The sequence below is a fragment of the Bombyx mandarina genome, chromosome 13, assembly GCF_030267445.1.
Source record: "Bombyx mandarina strain Sakado chromosome 13, ASM3026744v2".
Lineage (NCBI taxonomy): Eukaryota > Metazoa > Arthropoda > Insecta > Lepidoptera > Bombycidae > Bombyx > Bombyx mandarina.
Genome location: NC_143220.1, coordinates 2,203,199 through 2,224,325, shown reverse-complemented (window position 1 = coordinate 2,224,325; position 21,127 = coordinate 2,203,199). Strand labels below are relative to the sequence as shown.

Sequence of the window (21,127 nt, the reverse complement as noted above, 5' to 3'; positions counted from 1 at the left end):
CAACCCTTTAGATTACAAATTATGGTCAGTTTTAGAGGACATGGCCTGCTCTAAACGACAAGCCAACATTGAGTCTCTGAAAAATCTTTGGAGCAAGCAGTGGCGAAATTTCCCTTGGAAACTAATAGCGCGTAAAATGAAAATGCGTAAATCCATAGATTCGTGGCCAAACAGATTAAAGGTCTGTATAAAAGCCAAAGGTGGCTTTTCGGAATAGAATATTATGTACGTACATCGGGCATTAGGACATAAATCTCATTTACGACAACTTAGATTTAGAGTAATATCGTAATTATTTAATTAAAAAAAACCGCCTGTCTTTGGACTATCAGATTTTTATCATGTTTTTATTTGCATTCTTAATTTTGTTCGGGAGGAATTATATTATTTACAATGTTTTGAATATCTACTCCACAGTTTTCGTGATCACGGACGGCTATAGTATTTTATTCATTGACATTTCAATTTGCTAACGAGCTAAATACACAAAACAATTTTCTCATAGGAAAATAAATAAACAACCCACTTATGTGCATTAAATTGGAAGAAAACCTCTATAAACCAGTAAAAGTTAAACATGCCACGGCGCTTGCCAGGATTTCTGATGTCTCGAAATTCACCGTATCCTGTGTGCCGAATATCTTTGCAATGATGCTGACTGAAAAATATCAAATCGATTCGAACCTATTAATAAAGTTTTTTTCTTGCATCAATCAACATGCCAAATGCTGTTAGGAGAAAAAAGATTGCCTATAGATTTTTTTCCGAATGGAAATATTCAGTGTGGCTACTATTTAATCAGTATGCGATCACGAATTGGACTTTGATACCTAGATTATAAAAAAATTATTTATTATTATTAATAATGTGAGGTTAATTACTAGTTTATAATTGTCCATTGTATTGCATTTTCTTATATGGTTACATTTCCAAATGCTCTGAATGAAATCAAAATCAATAAACTAGCAGCACAAGCAGCTAGCTGCCTACGTTGGTTATGCCCAGGTATTGTTATGTCCATGAGCGACGATGACCATTTGCAATCAGATGGGCTGTACGCTCGTCTGAGTGTAATGACAATAAAAGACAACCACTAGTGTATAAAACGCTCGACATTCCGAACTTTAATTTAGAGCAATTCTCAGAAAGGATTGTATAAATTTATCGGTCTTTACCTAATTTATTTCAAAATATTATAATTCGTTTATACATTAAAAAATAAAATTTACATTGAAATAAATAATAAAAACTTCCAGGGCATTAACAAATTTATTTATAAATAACAAACTTTATCATTGTATAATATTGTAAAACATAACAAACAATACTTTCGTGTCGAGTACACAAGTTTTACCGTACCGCTAATTTCTCTTGAGCGGCACGACTTCGAGAAAGTTATTCGAATTCCGACTCATAGTGGTTACGACTCGTCATATTTCTGGGAGAAAATTCTTTCAAACGAGAGAACATTATTGGTTCGGGCTCTCTTTCCGCCCGCCATAATTCGCATTCTTCCAAAAGGGACATGGTACAGCTTGCAAAAGAGCTGCTGCATTCGGTAATTAACACCTGTAGCATTATTAAGTTCTCTCCCGTTCTGATCATGGTCTAGTCTTTGAATTGTTTCTCTTTCAATTTGTTCTAGACGCTCTATAGCTTTCAGAGGATCTACGTCTCTCGGCCTCTCGTTGAAATCAATATCTATTTCGATTCTGGGAATAAACGTTACAATTTTAATCTATGGTTTATTAATTATATTCATTGAATTTTTTTACCAAAAAAGGAAGTTTTCTAACATATGCTAATGTTTTGTACGCAAAAACTAAAGCGAATAAACATAAATCCAATAATGCGCCGATAAATTTGCGCATGACCCAAAAAGAAAAATAAATACCCTTTCTTTATCGAATATCTATTTTTTGTTCATTCAAATATGTATCTATCATTTATTGTTAATACAGTAATAAATTTCATGTTAACGCTAATTGGATTTTATAGAATGGTATTCAATAAGGTCTTGCTACGTCAATGCATTTTACGCAACCATATCCGTTCAATTTCTTGTATTTTATAAATAAATATGATTCATGATTTGCTTTATTTATGCTTATGATCAAATCGAAAGTCCATACTAGTAGCATAGCTAGGTAGTTTGCAGAAATATCTGCATGACCCCATCATATACATAGATTGTGCATATGCTTTACGAAATACTAATAATTAAGAAAATCTAATTAAATTCCTACCCATCATCAATACCTACACAAATTTGAATTTATAAAGATGGAAATAATATAAGTCCTTGATGGGTGTTAAAGGCCGCTGCATACGTGACGGGTTTTTATACAGACGGACAGGATGGGAAGTTTTGCAAACATCGGTTTGGAGGGTGGGGCAGCCGTTTGTAACTATACGTGAGACCTTAGAACTCCTATCTCAAGGTAGGTGGCGCATTTACGTGTGGATGTCTATGTGCTCCAGTAACCACTTAACACCAGGTGGGCTGTGAGCTCGTCCACCCATCTAAGCAACAAAAAAAAAAATCATACCAAATGTATATGAAGAGCATATTTCACGAAGACGCGGACGAGACGCGTACGTGGCCCGCAAGTGCCCCGTCCCGTCCGTGTTCCCGCTACGCACTCCGGCTCCGTTCGTTCGGAGAGAGAACTATATAGTGACGTCTTGATGATGATATTTTCCAGTAAAGCAAAACATTTTGCCATTCGAAAATACTGACTAAATTGAGTCTCATCATCCTGAATTTTTTGTAGGTAGTGTGGTATCTCTCTCTTGTTCTCTATTCTGCCATGTAAGATGTACAGAAAATCTCCTTATCTTGTTCACGGTCGTAGCTACTTCATCATCTAGACCAGTGATTATCAAACTATTTCTTTACCGCCCCCTTTGAAAATCAATTATTTTTCAGCGCCCCCCATTTTTTAAACACCCCTAAAACTTTAAACCACAATTTCATTAATTTAATTAATTAATGTTGTATTAATTTAGTAAATGTAGTACCACGTAGTACATAATATATGTATTTGTAGATGCTATTGTTGTTTCTTAATATTATTATATGTCCGTACATTGGTACAGAGCGTGTATTTACAAATTTGCAAAGTAAAATGAATTCTTCTCATCAATATGTTTAAATTCAGAATTACCAAAATAAATTGCTAGTTCACTGTACTATTACTATGCTAATTTATTAGAACGAAACTATTTTTGTTGAATATCTTTCTCATTAACATAAGATTCTCATCATAAGATAATTAAAAATTATATTTCGACTAGTAAATAATACTACTACAATAATAACTTATTAAACTACGAGAAGCTAAACCTGGAAGTCGTAGAGGTTTCATTTATCTGGGCTATCATAGCTAGTAATGGATCCTCCGAAAAGGACCTCAGAAGGCGAATCAGTATGGCAAAGAGAGCTATGTCCCAAATGGACCGTGTTGGGCGGACAGAAACATCTCGAGGAAACCAAAAAGCAGCTCGTCACCTCCCTTGTCTTTTCCATTTTTCTCTACGGCGCAGAGACTTGGACCCTCAAGAAAGCCGACCGCCAACGCATCGACGCGTTTGAGATGTGGTGCTGGAGGAAAATCCTCGGGATTCGTTGAACAGAACACAGAACCAACGAATCCATTCTTACCGAGCTCAAGATTCCAATGCGCCTCAGCACTACATGCGCGCGAGGAGTTTCGAGATCTTTGGACATATCGCCAGAAAAAGAGGTGACAATCTGAAAAAGCTGCTGGTAACAGGCAAGGTATGCGGGAGAAGGCACAGAGGCAAAAATCCAATGCGCTGGTCGGACCAAATACGCTCCACTCTCAATACCTCAGTCCACGTTGCTATCCACACAGCCGAGGACAGGCAGGAATGTTGCAAGATGATGCAGGAGAAAGTATTAGAGGAGGCCACGACCCTCAGCACTGAGGATTATCGACGCAAGAAGGAAGGAAACTACGAAAAATAAATTAATACATTTCGTATTATAGATAAATATGGGTAATTTTTCATAGAATTTTAGTTTATAATTAGAACTGGTTCAAATAAAAACCGCCGCCTAAGTGAGCGTTTTATTATTTGTAATAATTAATATCTATATATATTATAAAGAGGAAAGATTTGTTTGTTTGTTTGTATTCAATAGGCTCCGAAACTACTAAACCGATTTGAAAAATTCTTTACTGTTTGGAAGCTTCACTTTTCCCGAGTGACATAGGGTATAATCTTTTTTGAAAAAAATTAGGTATCCTTACTAAAACTCCAATAATTTTGCCCAAGGTGTAAAAAAATTACCTTAAATATTCTTTACGTCGCGTGCCCTACGAAAACTATTGATGATAGAATAAAATGATGTACTACGACTTTGTAAAAAACATTATTATTTACAAAAAGTTTCGCGACAGCATATGTCTAACTATTATAGTTATGCCGCAATAAGTGTTCTTTTATTTAAAAAAATGCCCCTGGTAAGACACGGAGTTCCCTCCTACCTTCGCCGACTGGTGGCTTCCTACTTGGAGGACAGATTGGTCACGTGTACTGGACACGGCGGATCGTGCACAGGTTCCCGGTCATGCGCGGTGTTCCACAGGGGCCGGTGCTCGACCCCCTTTTGTGGAATATCGGGTATTACTGGGTACTGAGAGTGCCCTCCTCCCGGGCCTAAGCGTAATCTATTACGCAGACGACACGCTGTTCGTGTCCCGGGGGGAGTTTTGCTGAGTTTGCTCGTCTTGCCACCGCTGGGGTGGCGCATGTCGTCGACAAAATCAGGAGATTGGGCCTCGACGTGACACTCAGTGAATCCGAGGCCATGTGGTTCCACAGGCCCGGGAGAGTGCCACCTGTCGATACCCATATCGTGGTTGGAGGCGTCCGTATCGGGTCGGGGTGCAGTTGAAGTACCTCAGCCTCATTCTGGACAGTCGTTGGACCTTCCGTGTTTACTTTCAGAACCTGGTCCCTCGTTTGTTGGGGGTGGCCGGCGCGTTAAGACGGCTTCTTCCCAACATCGGGGGCCTGACCAGGTGACGCGCCGTCTCTATCGGGGGTAGTGCGGTCAATGGCCTTATACGAGGCGCCCGTGTGGGGCCAGTCACTGGCCGTGGGGCAACAGCCGCAACGCACCATCGCGGTCAGGATAATCCGTGGTTATCGCACCATCTCTTTCGAGGCGTCGTGTGTACTGGCTGGGATGCCGCTTTGGGTCCTGGAGCGGAGGCGCTCGCCGCTGACTATCAGTGGCGGGCTAACCTTCGTGCCTGGGGCGTGGCGCATCCCAGCCCCAGTGTGGTCAGAGCGCGGAGGGCCCAATCTCGGCGGTCCGTGCTGGAGTCATGGTCCAGGCGGCTGCCCGATCCTTCGGCTGGTCGTAGGACCGTCGAGGCGATTCGCCCGATTCTTGTGAATTGGGGTGAATCGTGACAGAGGACGCCTCACTTTCCGGCTCACGCAGGTACTCACTGGGCATGGTTGCTTCGGTGAGCTCCTGCACCGGATCGGAGCCGAGCCGACGCAGAGTGCCGCCACACTTGTGGTTGCGGCTTGGACACGGCAGAGCATACGCTCGTCGCCTGCCCCGCATGGGAGGGGTGGCGGCGTGTCCTCGTCGCAAAATAGGAAACGACATGTCGTTGCCGAGTGTTCTGGCATCGATGCTCGGTGACGACGAGTCGTGGAAGGCAATGCTCGACTTCTGCGAGTGTACCATCTCGCAAAAGGAGGCGGCGGGGCGCGTGAGAGATACACAGGCCCGCCGCCGTCGAGCGGGGTCCAGGGAGGCGGATCTCGCCCAAGCCCTGGCCCTCTAAGTGTTTCGGGTCTCCCTCACATGTCGGCCTGGGGACCGGCGAAGGGGGCCTAAGAAGACGACGTGCAAGCTGCTCTGCACAAGTTTTACGCATGAGCATCCGGGTGATGGAAGGCCGGCTGTCCTCAACCCACGCTGGTTCTGACCTAGCGGGGTATTCCGTAGGATAGACAATTCTAACCGGCGCCATCTAGGCGGGCTTCGGACAGCCTGCCGACCGAGAGGGCTGGTGGTCGTGGCGCCTACGACCACCAATCCGGCGTCCCGAGGGGGAGGGTGATGGGCGAGAACGCTTCACTTACCCCCTTTGCCTTTTCATGAGCTCTGACTCATGCGAGGTTTGGATGCTGGTTGTTGAGCTACAGGAGGTTTTAGTCGGTTCGACTCCGACATGCCCCGCCCTCCATCGCCAGTGAAGGGCGGAAGTCCGGCGATTTCCTCCTGACAAAAAAAAAACGTGTGGCATTCGGGAATTGCGGCGGTAAAGCTATTGCATTGCATTTTTTATCAACTTATGACATCATAATTAGACAATGATAATTTAATATTAAAACAATAATAAAACAAGAGCACGCTATATTAAACCTTAATAAAGGCAAAACCTTAACTGCCCCCTTCACACTCATAAGCTAAACCGTGCGAGAGAGAGATGGGCAAACTTTTTATGATGCGCATGCAGTGTGACGTCACACCACGCGATTATTCACAAACACTACACAAGCGCAACGTGTGAATGTGTTGAACGCGAGCTACATGGTAGGCGAAGTGAGGGATGTTAGGTTTTTTTCGTTACGGAATTTCATGATTCGGTCGCCGCGCAGCGATAAAAGCTATGCAATAGCTTAACTTATAATAAAGTCTCTTTGGCTATACTATTTGTATCTGGCTGGTTTTGGTATCATTAAAAGTTTGAATTCGAAAGAAGATAATTCCAAATTAAAATTAGGAAGATGTGTGATTTATATTTATTTTTCGTAGTGTCAAGATGAGTGAATCTAATGAAGATATTCGATACATTTTAAAATTTAATTACAAAAAAGGTAAAAAAGCAACGCAAGCCGTGAAAAAAAATTGCGATGTTTATGGACCTAGTGCAGTGTCTGTGAGAGTAGCACAAATTTGGTTTAAGCGTTTTCAATCCGGAAATTTTGATGTCAAAAATGCACAACGCTCTGGTCGCTCTATTACGGATAAAATCGATGCCATTTTTGAAAAAGTGGGGCAAGATCGGCATATCAGTAGTTACGACGTAACTGAAGAACTGGGAATTGACCACAAAATAGATATGGCGCATTTGAAAAAAACTGGGTACACAAAAAAGCTCACTGAAAGGAACCTAATGAACCGTGTACTCATTTGTGATTCTTTATTACGACGTAATGAAACCAAACCATTTTTGAAGAAGCTGATAACTGGTGATTAAAAGTGGATCACGTACAACAAGAACGTACGAGAAAGGTTGTGGTCAAAGGCCTGTCCTGACTTGCTTCACAGACTCTGGCGAAACCCGGGTTAACTCGCAACAAGGTGATGCTGTGTGTGTGGTGGGATTGGAAGGGCATTATACATTATGAGCTGTTACCACCAGGCAGGACCATCGATTCTGAACTCTACTGCAAACAACTGATGAGATTAAAGCAAGAAGTTGAGAGAAAACGGCCGGAATTAATCAACAGAAGGGGTGTGGTTTTTCGTCACGATAACGCTAGACCTCACACATTTTTAGCCACTCAGCAAAATTTAAGAGAGCTTGGCTGGGAGGTGTTAATGCATCCGCCGTATAGTCCTGATCTTGCACCTTCAGATTTCTACCTGTTTCGGTTTCTTCAGAATTCTTTAGGCAGTGTCAGGTTAACATCACGAGAGAATTGCCAAAACCAATTGTCGCGGTATTTTGATCAGAAGCCCCAAAATTTCTATAGCAATGGGATCATGTCCCTACCTACAAGATGGCAAAAAGTTATCGAATAAAATGGTACCGACATACTTTAGCTAAAAATGTGAATAAACTATATTAAAAAATGTTGTGAATTTTCTTAAAAAATGCGAAGAAACTTTTTCCCCAACCTATTATTATATAGAAATAAAATAGTAAACAATGTTTACAATAAGTGAGCTGTTTAGGCTTACTATACTATTTGACATTGGACGGTAATGGGTAAATTGTAAAAAATAATAATCTAAGACAAGTTTTTGAACAATAATTATATTATTATACGCATTTCCATTTTATATAAAAATGATGATATATCAGTAATTTCTTATAAAATGCTAGGAAAATGCTGTAAAATGCCCTTATGTTAAAAACAAGAAAGAAAGTAAAGAAAACCTCAATTTATGTTAGTTTACGTATGTGTAATATTTAAAAACTCTGCATGGCAGTTTTTTTTTCTAATGTTTAAAATAATTTCTGGTGCAATGTAATTAAGGTAAAATTGCTCTAATTTTTAACTATCATCGATCATGTTCCGCAGAAACTTGTTACAACTTGATTGGTACGGTGTGTGGGCTATCCTACGAAATCTATGTTAATTATTTTAACATACATATTATAACATCATACAGGGTCGAAATATAAACTAATTATTCGTTATTGTGTAGTAGGTGAATTTTAATTTTAGTGAAATTTAAAATATTATAAAGTAAATGAAATTACAAGTTTTACAGCGCCCCCCTAACCCACATCAACGCCCCCCATTTTTTCCTGGGCCTCTTAACGCTCCCCTCTAGGTTTCAAACGCCCCCAAGGGGGCGCTATCGCCCACTTTGAGAAAGACTGATCTAGACCAATAGCAATTAAAGCCAATTCTTGAAATGAAAAATCCATCTTTCGTTGTTGACAACACTAGCACTTTAGATCCGAGTCACTGTCACGGTGCTGCATACCCGATCCTGTAGACCGAATGGTAAACAGTCGACGTCGCCCAAAGCACGTCATTACGGATCCTCCCGATCCATTAACGGTGCTTTTAGGCACCACAAGCTCCGGTCACCGTCCTCGTCGAACCCGTCGCTTGCAAAGAAGGGCTCGACGAGCGAATTAACCCATAGACACAGCTAACTGAGTTTCTCGCCGGATCTTCTCAGTGGGTCGCGTTTCCGATCCGGTGGTAGATTCTACGAAGCACTGCTCTTGCTTGGGTCAGTGTTAGCAACACTCTGGTTTGAGCCCCATGAGCTCACCTACACATGTTAGGGTGAAGCTGATATAGCCTCTCAAGGCTATCAGCATAGGTAGGAAAAAAGTAAAAAAAAGTCACGGTGCGTATGCCGTTCCAGTTTTGAACGAAGCAGTCGGTCCCCGTCCGAGGTAATATCTCTTTACGTATACAGCGACCTTTAGACAGTAATCTCTCGTCGTCGTCGTGCGTGTGTGTGTGTGTGCACATGCGTATTTGTGAAAGTGTGCTTGTGCGTGTATTTCGCCCCAACTCCAACGTAAGTTGAGATCGCAGCCTGTGTGCTCAGTGCGAGTTTTTAAACGTTCTCGATAGCGTATAACGTAAGTCAAATTAGTATGCAGTTGGAACAACGCCCCTAGTGGCAAATTTAGACAATCGTTCCAACTCCATACAAATTTCAGTTAACTGTTACGCTATTGCGAACGTTAAAGAGCTTTTTTTATAGCTTAGGTGGATGAACGAGCTCACAGCCCACCTGGAGCCCATAGACATCTATAACGTAAATGCGCCACCCACCTTGAGACAACGCTGAATTAACTGTCGAACATAATTTTAAAAAACCTTTTTGTATAGCAATATTTTTTTATTGCTTAGATGGGTGGACTATCTCACAGCCCACCTGGTGTTAAGTGGTTACTGGAGACCATAGACATCCACAACGTAAATGCGCCCCTCATCTTGAAATATAAGTTCTAAGGTCTCAAGTATAGTTACAATGGCTGCCTCACCCTTCAAACCGAAACGCATTACTGCTTCACGGCAGAAGTAGGCAGGGAGGTGGTACCTACCCGTGCGGACTCACAAGAGGTCCTACCACCAGTAAAGCTCGCACTAAGCACACTAATGACTTGAATACTTTCAAGTTGATCTGGCTGCGTGCCTACGTGATTTGGTACTACCGCCATGCTGATTCTGCTGCATAGTTATTATACGTTTCGCTAAATAGCTAATGAGTTTAAAAACATACCCAGTCTGTTCTTTAAATTTCATCCAGTCTTCTAAGCAGGGAGCCCGTGGGATCTCTGCGGCTATAGCTCGACTGGCTTCTTCCATCGTTTCTTCCACTATCTCCTTCTCGATTTCTGTTACATTGCCAGACAATTATTCTCAAAAAACAGTACCGTCTTTCTATGTCCAAACAAACTCTCATAATGTAAGATCATCGAGTATCCAGCCTCTATAATAAAACAGCACTACGTAGGTATTCATTCATACGTGCGAAAATTTATACTTTCTATTGAACTAAGTGAATCAACAGTCGTTTCGTAAATACACAAACATCACGTAATAGTAGGCAAGTACTTCACGTACCGATCGGGGCAGCCTTCTAAATATTTACAAATATTTTCCAATTTTCACAGTATTGAAGGGTGGGGCAGCCGTTGTAACTTACTTCAGACCTTAGAACTTATATCTCAAGATGGGTGGCGCATTTACGTTGTGGATGTCTATGGGCTCCAGTAACCACTTTGTTAAGTGGTTACTGGAGCCTACCTGGTGTTCCAGGTGGGCTGTGAGCTCGTCCACCCATCTAAGCAATAAAAAAATTAATAAAAAAATTGTATTTCACAATAGGTTATGAATGTAACGTATAGTATGTACGTATGTATGTAAGGCATTTTCGAAGATTTCAAAATTTATTTTCAGGTTTGTTAAAACTTAGCATAGGTATACTTTACTTAGGCTTCAACAACTGAATTGCTAATTTACATTAAAACCTGTTTCCGAGGTAGCCTTGTAGGTTATTCTACTACTTATATGAAATAAAAAGGAACTTCTGTATTGTTAATTTATTGTTCTGTGAGAGAACTAAGAAATAGTCTAATGCTAAAGTTTAGCACTTTCGGCAGAGTATCCGAAGATATTGTTTTTAAGTATATATATCCAGTTGTATAAGATACTAAAATATTAACTCTTTTAATACTCTGAATTAAAAAACATGATATTTAAGAATAAAACTCTATTGATATGTCCACACGGGACAATATTCTATGAGGATATTATTTAACAACCTAAACAGTGTTCACAATTATTTAAATACAATTGAAACAACACATAAAAAGCCAAACGTTGTAACTTAATTTTTAGTTTTTTTTATTGCTTAGATGGGTGGACGATCTCACAGCCCACCTGATGTTAAGTGGTTACTGGAGCCCATAGACATCTACAACGTAAATGCGCCACCCACCTTGAAATATAAAGTTCTAAGGTCTCAGTATAGTTACAACGGCTGCCCCACCCTTCAAACCGAAGCTTCATGGCAGAAATAGTCGGGGTGGTGGTACCTACCCGTGCGGACTCGCAAGAGATCCTACCACCAGTATACACAGTATTATTCTACCACCAGTACAATTTTTAATTATTCTAAATAGCAATACGATGAATCTGATTTTCCCACGTATAACTAATCACTTCAAACCAAACGATATAATGACATTAAAACGTTAGTTACAGTCATGGAAATTTTGCAGTTTTTTTTCTCCAGTACATAGCTTATACGTATTTTCCTTATTATATCATATTGAATATCATACCTGACTATATGGCTCTTCAACTGCTTGTCTACTTTCTAACTCAGATCAGCACAATATGTGGATACTCATATGATATATTCTCGATTTGGTTAGTAGTTTTAGTGAATTATATTAGGTGTTACGTGCTATGAAGTGGTTGCCAGACACATGATGAATCTCGTATAATAAAACCTTTTCAAATCATCACTGATTACTGATGCAAAGGAATATTGTGAGCCTGTGTAGGTCGATACCACCCTCCTCACTATTTGCGCCCTAAGCATATCACGCATTCCGATTTGAAAAATAGAACATACATTTGTATATACAACACAAACTTTGAAAGCATGTCCTTCAAATTGTGGTGTCTATATGTTCCAATTAGTCATTCGCGAAAGCCGCATACCCTACTGTTCAATTAAAAGCTAGCCTATTACTATTACCGTCGCCCATGGACTTCAGCAATACCAGGGACAGAGCCAAGCCATATACCATTTGATGTACGACAAACTCAGTACTCAAAAAGGTAATTGCGTTCCGTACTTACCAAATGATTTGGAGGAATTCGCACTTAAGCGCCGCAAAGATCTCGCCAAATTTCCGCAAACCGCACCGTGAGATGTCAATTTACTGCCACTGCATCTCCATTCTTTATCTGATCACGTAGGTACATACATTTTTTTTTTTTTTTTTTTTTTTTTTTTCCGGGCCGAGGGCCGAACCTCCTACGAGGTCCCCGCGCCTAGGGGGCGCGCGGGGTATGTGAGACTCTACGATCTGCAGGTGTTGAGAGCAGACCGCGGGCCCAAGGAATTTAGGGCCCACCCACTAAACGACTCCCCTGCACTCTTACACCCGGCGTCCGATCTCCGTCCGGGGTCAAAACCCGGTCAGAGTAGGGGGGTTCCCGCGGTCAACACTACAACCAGACACGCGGCGCCACCCCGAGGACGCCCGACCGACGGGTCGTCGAGGCGATAGTCGACGACCAACGACGTCAGTCTCCGCGGTACGGCGGCCCTTCAGGCCGCCCGGGCGATGCCGCTGGTGTTCCGGGATACCCCGCTGGGCCAGAACCAGCCTGCCGGGTCGGAACGCGATACACCGCCGACCGGGTTGCTCTTCCACAGTATGTTCGGCGACGACAGCGACGACGAAAATGCGGACCGCATCGCAGTCCGCAGCCGCCGACGCGTCGTCCCGTCCTCCTGATGCCAGCGCGCTAGAGTGACGGTAGCGTGCGGCGCAGTCTCAGCCCCCTTAGGTCGCCCCGTGACCATCACCGGGAGGAGACTGCCTCCTCATAGGGGCCGGAGCTGGACAAACGCCCTCCTCCGACCCCCGGCTCGACGGCGGCGGCACGGCGCCGAGAGGGAGGAAGAGTTCTCCCTCTCCCGTTCCGCCGCCTCCTTCTGCGAGATGGTGGACTCGCAGAAGTCGAGCATCGCCTGCCAGGACTCATCGTTGCCGAGCATCGCAGCCACGACGGTCGGAAGCGACAAGTCCGGTCCTATTTTTGCAACGAGGACGCGGCGCTGCTCCGCGAAAGCGGGGCAGCACGCGAGCGTGTGCTCCGCCGTGTCCTCGTTGCAGCCACTGCAATGGTGGCACTTCGGCGTCGGCTCCCTCCGGGCGACGAGGTGCAGGTAGCGACCGAAACAGCCGTGTCCCGTGAGCACCTGCGTCGCTCGGAAGGTGAGACGTCCGCGGTCGCGATTCACCCAGTCCGAGAGGACCGGGCGGATCGCCTCGACGGTCCGTCGCCCGTAGGCGGGGTCCGCCAGGCGGCGAGACCACGCCTCGAGCACGGCACGCCGAGATTGAAGCTTCCGCGCTCGAACTTCCGCCGCGCCGGGACGCGGCTCCCCCCTGGAGCGGAGAGCACATCGCCACGCGTAATCCGCAGCAAGCGCCTCCGCTTCCAGGTCCCAGGGAGGCGTCCCGGCGAACGTAGGTACATACATAACTTAACTAAGGTTTCATTTTGTTCGCTAACAGATCATAATGTGCAAAAACGTACAATAATTAAAACTCAAATTTATTTCTCATCTATACCAATGCAGTAATAGAATAATAAGGACTTATTATTTATTGGCATTAGGCATTGCTTATGGATGTGACACGACAACCCTGAATTAAATGTGGAACATACTGTTTTGTACAGCGATTTTACTTTTATTGTTTAGATGGGTGGACTAGCTCACAGCCCACCTAGTGTTAAATGATTACTGGAGCCCATAGACAACTACAACGTAAATGCGCCACCCATCTTAAAATATAAGTTTTAAGGTCTCAGTATAGTTACAATGGCTGCCCCACTCTTCAAACCGAAACGCATTACTGCTTCATAGGTGGGGTGGTGGTACCTAACCGTGCGTTTGTAGGCAGCCTAGTATACGGCTCACTTGATGGTAAATAGTCACCATCGCCCATGGACGTCAGCAATGCCAGGGGTCATCCAAGCCACCGTCTAGTTCTAACCAGTCAAACCTGACCCAATTTGCTGACCCATCTTTGATTTAACTATGATATGTCGCTACCGAGCTCACAGAACACAGAAGACTTCCGGAAAGATTCATCAAAATTGGTCGAGCCGCCTGAGAGCCTATAGGGAACATACCTACGCATCCACAACACACATCGCCTTTTCTATGTATAGATTCATTTCAATGTTATCAAACATATAGGAGTATATCTACTTACCTATTCATTTACTTTGAGCATTATTGAGACAGTGCAATGTTTATTATATACTGGTGTGAAGCAATTATGTGTACGCGGTTAAAACACAGGACAATCGTTGTGATTTTAACCCCAATATCTCAAGCAAGACATCGCCATTCAGGTTTTGCGATCTGGGCCTTCAGTAGCCGCTTAACCTGTACACAGTTATAAATGAATCGTAAAGTGTAGACTAGTAAAATGTTAAGTATAATACCCATGAGAGTGTTGAGTATCTCTAGTTTGGTTGGTGCATCAAAACTTGGTCGATCAGTAGCTGTTTTTGGTCGATTCTCGAGGATTGTCCGAGATCTTACACCGGCTCCTTCAGTGGTAGCTGGTCTTCGATGCAGCAAATGATTAGGTACTGCGTCCGATTCTACCGAACTGGACGCTTTCTCAGGACTAGATTCTGGTTGAAGCTGCAAGTTATATGAAAATTACAAAACGGCCGGTTTTTTTTTAAATTGTACAGCGATTTCAGATGGTTTATGCATTTATTGAATTTTAAGAGAGATTTTTAAGAACCTACTCAGTATAATATAATTATTACAATAAAAGTTGCTTTAATTAAATAAATAATTTATAACTATTTATTTTTATTGTGCTATATTTAAAAAGTTGATACGTTATTAAAAAATTTCGGTGCAGTGTCTGATGTCCGATTTGGCAGGTGTGACGTTTCCAATAAATCATTTCCACCACTCGCTTCACTCTCTTCTGAGTCAGATGATGATGACGCTGGTCCAAATATTCCGTCTGAATCGTCTGTAATGCCAGATGAGTTGACGTAAACGTGACGTGAAATATTTACATTTTAATGGGCAAGTACCTAATATTATAGGCTAACTTTGGAAGGACATACGGTCGACTTGCTGATGAGTGGTCGTCATCGTCGCTCATAAACGTCAGCAATACCAGGACCATAGCAAAACTATGAAGACTCTCTTCATACCACGTTTAAAGAACGATGCGTCATAATATTTTGTTTCAAAACCGGATGAAGACAAAGTCAGTCTCAATTGTATTGTATTGTTGCTCCACTCAACAAACTGCGGAGCATGACTGCTTTGCGGCAGAAATAGGTGGGATGATGGTATCTACTCGTGCAGGCTAATCTTACCACCAGTAACAACGCATTTTTTTATTTTTTTTTTAACTTAAGTTATACTATTCCTTCATCGTGAAAGGAGTTTGTGAATTCGCATTAAGTACTTATTTCTTAACATTTATAGCGGCCAGAATTTGAATACCGGCATAGTCACATCAGTTGATACAACGGAAAATGAAGAAGACACTTAGGAACGCCAGGCCAGAATTGGGAGAAGCACACCACGTGAGTGCGAACGAACACTTTGTAGCGCACAAATAGCTTAAGTCCAGACATTAAGCACCGCTTGGTCCTGTTGAGGACTCCCAACATTTTGAATAACAACTTAACTGCTCCTTTCAAATGACTACGACACTGAACGCCGTTTGTAACATAGAACCCAGAAATACAATATTCTTACAAATAAAATTTAAATACAAATAGAAATTTCGGACATTTGCAGGATTAGTGCTTGAATTTGCGGCCAAACGTTTTGTAAACCAGATTTCAATAAAAATTCCTACCACTATATCGTTCAATAAGTTCAACTAGCTCATAATTCCTAATGAAATCAGTAGGTATATTTATAATTCATTTAACATGAACCAGAATGCGATTAAAAAGATTTATTGTAAAAGTAATACGCACATTCGATATCTCTATGTAAAGGCCTTTCATCCAGATAAACTAACATCGGCAACACCGCGGCTACTCTGGGACGATATTGTGGACATTCAGATACTGGAGTTCCCTGTAGGGTTAATCGTCGAAGTGACCCACAGACACCCAAAGTCCATAGACGGGTAGAATCCACTATTGGATTACTGAAAAATTATAACAGAAAATCGTAGCAGATTTTATTCCGAATTTTTTTCATCAGTGAAATCGTCTGAAATACCTTCTACAATTCTATCAGTTAGCTTTCAATCCGAATAACTTGTATTATTAAGATTTTTCTTTCAATATTTCAATTTCTCGACACAATTCAGGATATGTTTAAGAATGTTTCGACGTATCTCAAATTGGTTAGGAATGTTAGGATCTCATTCGAACTTTTTCGACTCACTAAGCAAAACACATACTCAGCCATATTTAAAGTGTGAAGTTTCTGTAATGCACCCAACGGTTGTAAATCGTGTAGACGATTCCCGGCTGCATTTAGTTCACGAAGAGCTCCCAAGCCCCATACTCCGTCTAAGCTAGTCAAACCACAACGGTTTACGCTTAGTACCTAACAATGAAATAATTTAGTTATGTATAATTTTTATAAATAATAAAAATTACTTGTACGGCTTAATCTCGCGTTTTTTATTCTCATATTTCCGGCGTTACGAATACTTTAACAGTTTTCGTGGTCACGGATGACTATTCGTCGACTTTTGAACTAAATGCCGGACTAGCGTTTTTTTTATGATTTTTTTCTAACTTTTTTTGTTTTCTTTATTATTATTTAGATAGTATTTGCAGTGTTAGAAATCATACGATAACAATAAAATCGTCAGATTTAACCATTAAAGTAGTTTTAACTATATCTACGACTCGCCATAACTGAAGAATATAAAATACTATCTATTTAGAGCTCGTCCACCCATCTAAGCAATAAAAAATAAAAATTATAGGGCAGTTATGAACTTACTGCTGATCGTGTTCTAAATTGTATTAACGTATTGATAAGAATGTTACATTTCAAAACATTTTGAAATAATTATGATACATCAACCTTAAGATGAACCAGGCCGATCCCAAGATCTCTTAAAGAGGAAAGTGCACTGCCGTCCAAAATTAACGAACGCAACCTGGGCGCTAGGACATGTAGTCGTCTCAGGCCAACTCTTTCGGCTATGACGCGAAGCTTCGCCTCCCTAATCCTGAGAACTTCTTCATCTGAATTCACACCACTGGATTGTTTCTGTTAATTAAAAGCAAATTAATAAAAACAAATGTATTTGTTTTCTTCATCCTAAATATAAAATTCTCGTGTCACAATGTTATTTACCATACTCCTCTGAAACGGTTTGACCGATTTTTACGAAATTTTATAGGCATGTTCAGTAGGTCTGAGAATCGGCTACTATCTATTTTTCATGATAAGGGTTGTCCACCCATATTTTTTTTACACAATTTTTTTTGTTATTTTGAGGCATTATGTGGTTGAATGAGGTTTTGTTATTTTTATATTTCCTCATCGCTCACAGCGCTACATGCCTCTTTCACTCATTTACCACATCCTTACACACTTACAATAAGTTAGTTTTTTTTTCTACACTAGAAATTCCCTTGAAATCCTATATATGGCAAAACAACGTTTGCCGGGTCAGCTATATAGTCTATACTTCTATACTAATATTATAAAGAGGAAAGATTTGTTTGTTTGTTTGTTTCGAATAGGCTCCGAAACTACTGGACTGATTTGAAAAATTCTTTTTCCATTAGAAGCCGACATTGTCCCTGATGAACATAGGCTACTTTTTTTTCATTTTTTTTTATTTTATTTTTTTGGTTTCATGTGTGTTTTAATGTTTCCGAAGCGAAGCGAGGGCGGGTCGCTAGTCTTTTATAAAAATATTGATTCATGGAATTTAAAACATCAACTTACTAAGAGTTCTATCAACGTTAGTTCTCGGGGTATGACGATACGTCGGTAACCAGGTAAACGTCGCTCCAGGTCTTCCTGACCTGGAGGCTGTTCAGGTTCCGGTAGGGGCATAGCAAGTGCCCTATGAAATACAACCAATACATATTATAATGGATAATAACAATTGGATAATACCAATACATATTATATGGAAACCAATACATATTACTGGTGGTAGGATCTCTTGTGAGTCCGCAAGGGTAGGTACCACCACCCTGCCTATTTCTGCCGTAAAGCAGTAATGCGTTTCGGTTTGAAGGGTGGGGCAGCCTTTGTAACTATACTGTGACCTTAGAACTTTATATTTTAAGGTGGGTGGCGCATTTACTTTGTAGATGTCTATGGGCTCCAGTAACCACTTAATACCAGGTGGGCTGTGAGCTCGTCCACCCATCTAAGCAATAAAAATAAAAAAATATATTACAAATATGGCCATTTTTGACATTAGCAAATAAGATTTGCTAAAGTGACCACCGGAGATTTTATTATAATCTCCGGTGGTCACTTGGCTAGTAGAACCGTACGCTTTTCTGCCCATTTAAGCCAAAATAAACTGTAAAAATCTTATCTTTTACTTATGATGTATGCTTGCTTGTATGCGTTTAAATCTTTTTGTAGATTTTATTCCGTTTGTGTAACCGGTTGGTGTTTGTTGTAGCTGACCCCAGATAACAAAATTTAATGTCCTATAACCTATAACCTATGAGCGTATTGATTCGTTCACAAAAAAAAAATGAACTCAGCGATTTTGGAAGTTCTGTTTTGTAGTGTGTAAAATAAAGTGAGACTTTTATAAAGAGAGAACTGCTATTTTACTACATACGCCTATTCATTATATTTTATTCAAAACGCGGGTACAGTTGGCCTGTGCCACTACAACCTTGTTTACAGAAATCATGCAACCTGTAAACTATTCTAAGTTTTTTCTTTTACGTTTTGCGATGACCTAGATACTTGTTTTCAACTTTTTCACGAAATCAGTTGATTGCTGCGTAACATGTTGCATTATTTTTTATTTTATTTATAAATATAATTTTTATCTAATATATAAAATTCTCGTGTCACAATGTTCGTTCCCATACCCCTCCAAAACCGCTTGACCGATTCTCATGAAATTTTTTATGCATATTCAGTAAGCCTGAGAATCGGCTACTATCTATTTTTCATACCCCTAAGTGATTAGGGTTGTCCACCCCTAACATATTTTTTTTATTTGGACATTTTTTTTTGTTATAATGAGGTATTATGTAGTTGAATGAGGTTTTGTTATTTTTATTATACATTCCCGCATCGTTCACAGCACTACATACCTCTTTCACTCATTTACCACATCCTTACACACTTACAATAAGTTAGTTTTTTTTTCTACACTAGAAATTCCCTAGCAATCTTATATATGGCAAAACAATGTTTGCCGGGTCAGCTAGTATTTTTATAATTCTTTCACGAATAATAAAGATCCTTTCATACAAGATTAAAAACAAACTTTAAAAATATTGTACCTAAATAAAGAGGTGGTCCGAACATTCGGAGGCTCTGGCGAACTTGCACTGGATATTTCTGATGAAGACGGCGACGGTACGACACTAGGAGTTTGTGGCGCACTTCCGAGCTCTAGACGTGGCGCTTCACACAGAGGCATTTTAATACATGCACCTATTAAACATTAAATAGTATTGAATTGATAATTTTTAATACTACAGCAGCGGTCGAGGTACTGGGATAAATTACCCCAAAAAGGGTAAAATAAAATTTTGGGGAGTGAAAATGAAACTTTTGTGAATAAAAAGTATATATTGAAGTGAAACTTCTTTAGAATCGTTGTGATTTCAAATTATCATGGGGGCTGTAATATGAAAGATGCTAAAAAGAAGCGATTTCGTTTCTTTTTGTTCTTCGCCATGGGGTAATATCAACTTACACAAAAATATTTTGGGGTAATAATTAAAAAAGTTCCCCGACCGCTGTACTACAGCAAAGATCCCCTAACATTTCAGGAAGTTTTTCAATATTCGAAAATAAATACCTTAAAATTATAGAATTCATAGCGGCGGAACTATAACATATAAGTACCTTACAGTCACTGCGACCCATATGAATCTAATAAAATCATAGTAAGTAGTTAAAATGCGTACTTACAGTAATTATTAAGAATTACTAAATATTTTTATTGAATATAATCCAAATTATGTATGCATGCTCTTTTTCTATAATACATAACTTTTAAATCAATAAAGCAATTATTAACTAAAATAATATTTAAAAATCATATCATTAATATTTCATATATTTTATTTTGGCTTTATATTTAGTTTAAAGAGAAATTTAATATAATCAACACATTTATTTAGAGATCGGTTGCTAAGAGATCGTCAGACCACAACTACGTCGGTACTACTACCATATCGGTGTTCACAAAAGAGAATATAAGCACATTAGGATCTACTGTACTTAATGTACTTTATTTGTATCACTTTCAGATCCCGAGTAATTATTTTCTGTTTGAAATACGCACATTACAAAGTATCACGTGACTGCTTGCGATCGTTTTGAAATTGATAGATCGATTGATTCTCACCAATTACTCAAAACAAAAAAAAAAATAACATTAAAAACAATTCACACACCATTTTCCTCCAAAAAACTTCACTTCGATTTATATAAAAAAATAAGACTGGACTGTATGATGCGATGCCTTCGTCTTTTCTGATTTGGAAAAATGAAACAAGAAACAACCCACTATTTTGCGCGAGTTTTTGGCGGGAACGCGAGGTGTCAAGTTGTGCGATTTGTTTTATTTTATCTATTTACTGTTTCTTCAGCTTTAAATGTGTAATAACGGTGGTTTATTAATTATTTAGTATCTGTGAAAATGCACAAATTTGGGAAAATAAAACAAAGCCGTTAGACGTAAATTCTCGGGATCCTCTAAAAAGTCCACTGAAAAAATCTCAGTAAACGATCACCATTTTACTGAGATTATATTTCATCCCATATCATCTCATTTCATTTAATTTCATCCCATTTGATTAATGTCTCAAATTCTTCATTTCATTCACTCCATATTATCATTTTTCATAAAAATATCCCATATCATATCATCTTATCTCATTTCATTCATTTCATTTCATGCCATGCCATGCCATGTTTTGA

At 40.3% G+C, this 21,127-nt stretch overlaps 1 protein-coding gene across 3 annotated transcripts; it reads right to left on the bottom strand.

Annotated features, from left to right (window-relative positions):
• Positions 1-1,250: 1,250 nt before the first annotated feature.
• Positions 1,251-20,688, bottom strand: LOC114249162 (uncharacterized). Of its 3 annotated transcripts, none has more exons than XM_028182636.2 (11): positions 20,602-20,688; positions 19,477-19,630; positions 17,936-18,056; positions 17,060-17,248; positions 16,422-16,570; positions 15,988-16,163; positions 14,878-15,017; positions 14,467-14,671; positions 12,076-12,183; positions 9,983-10,097; positions 1,251-1,712 (listed from the first exon to the last, which is right to left on the bottom strand). In XM_028182636.2, the coding sequence occupies exons 2-11, from the start codon at positions 19,614-19,616 to the stop codon at positions 1,421-1,423; spliced, it is 1,635 nt and encodes a 544-aa protein (XP_028038437.2). In that variant the 5' UTR covers positions 19,617-19,630; positions 20,602-20,688; the 3' UTR covers positions 1,251-1,420. The 3 variants fall into 3 exon arrangements, with proteins under 3 accessions (XP_028038437.2, XP_028038436.2, XP_028038435.2); XM_028182635.2 differs by having other exon boundaries at positions 20,490-20,616; XM_028182634.2 differs by lacking the exon at positions 20,602-20,688 and adding an exon at positions 20,114-20,250.
• Between the last annotated feature and the right edge of the window lie 439 nt (positions 20,689-21,127).

Excerpts from the sequence above, each read along its gene's own strand:
- LOC114249162 (XM_028182636.2), bottom strand. The coding sequence starts at position 19,616 with ATGCCTCTGTGTGAAGCGCCACGTCTAGAGCTCGGAAGTGCGCCACAA. Across the intron at positions 18,057-19,476 it reads CGGACCACCTCTTTATTTAG|GGCACTTGCTATGCCCCTAC; the intron begins GTACAATATTTT and ends TGTATTTCATAG. Across the intron at positions 14,672-14,877 it reads CACCGAAATTTTTTAATAAC|CTTCAACCAGAATCTAGTCC; the intron begins GTATCAACTTTT and ends TATAACTTGCAG.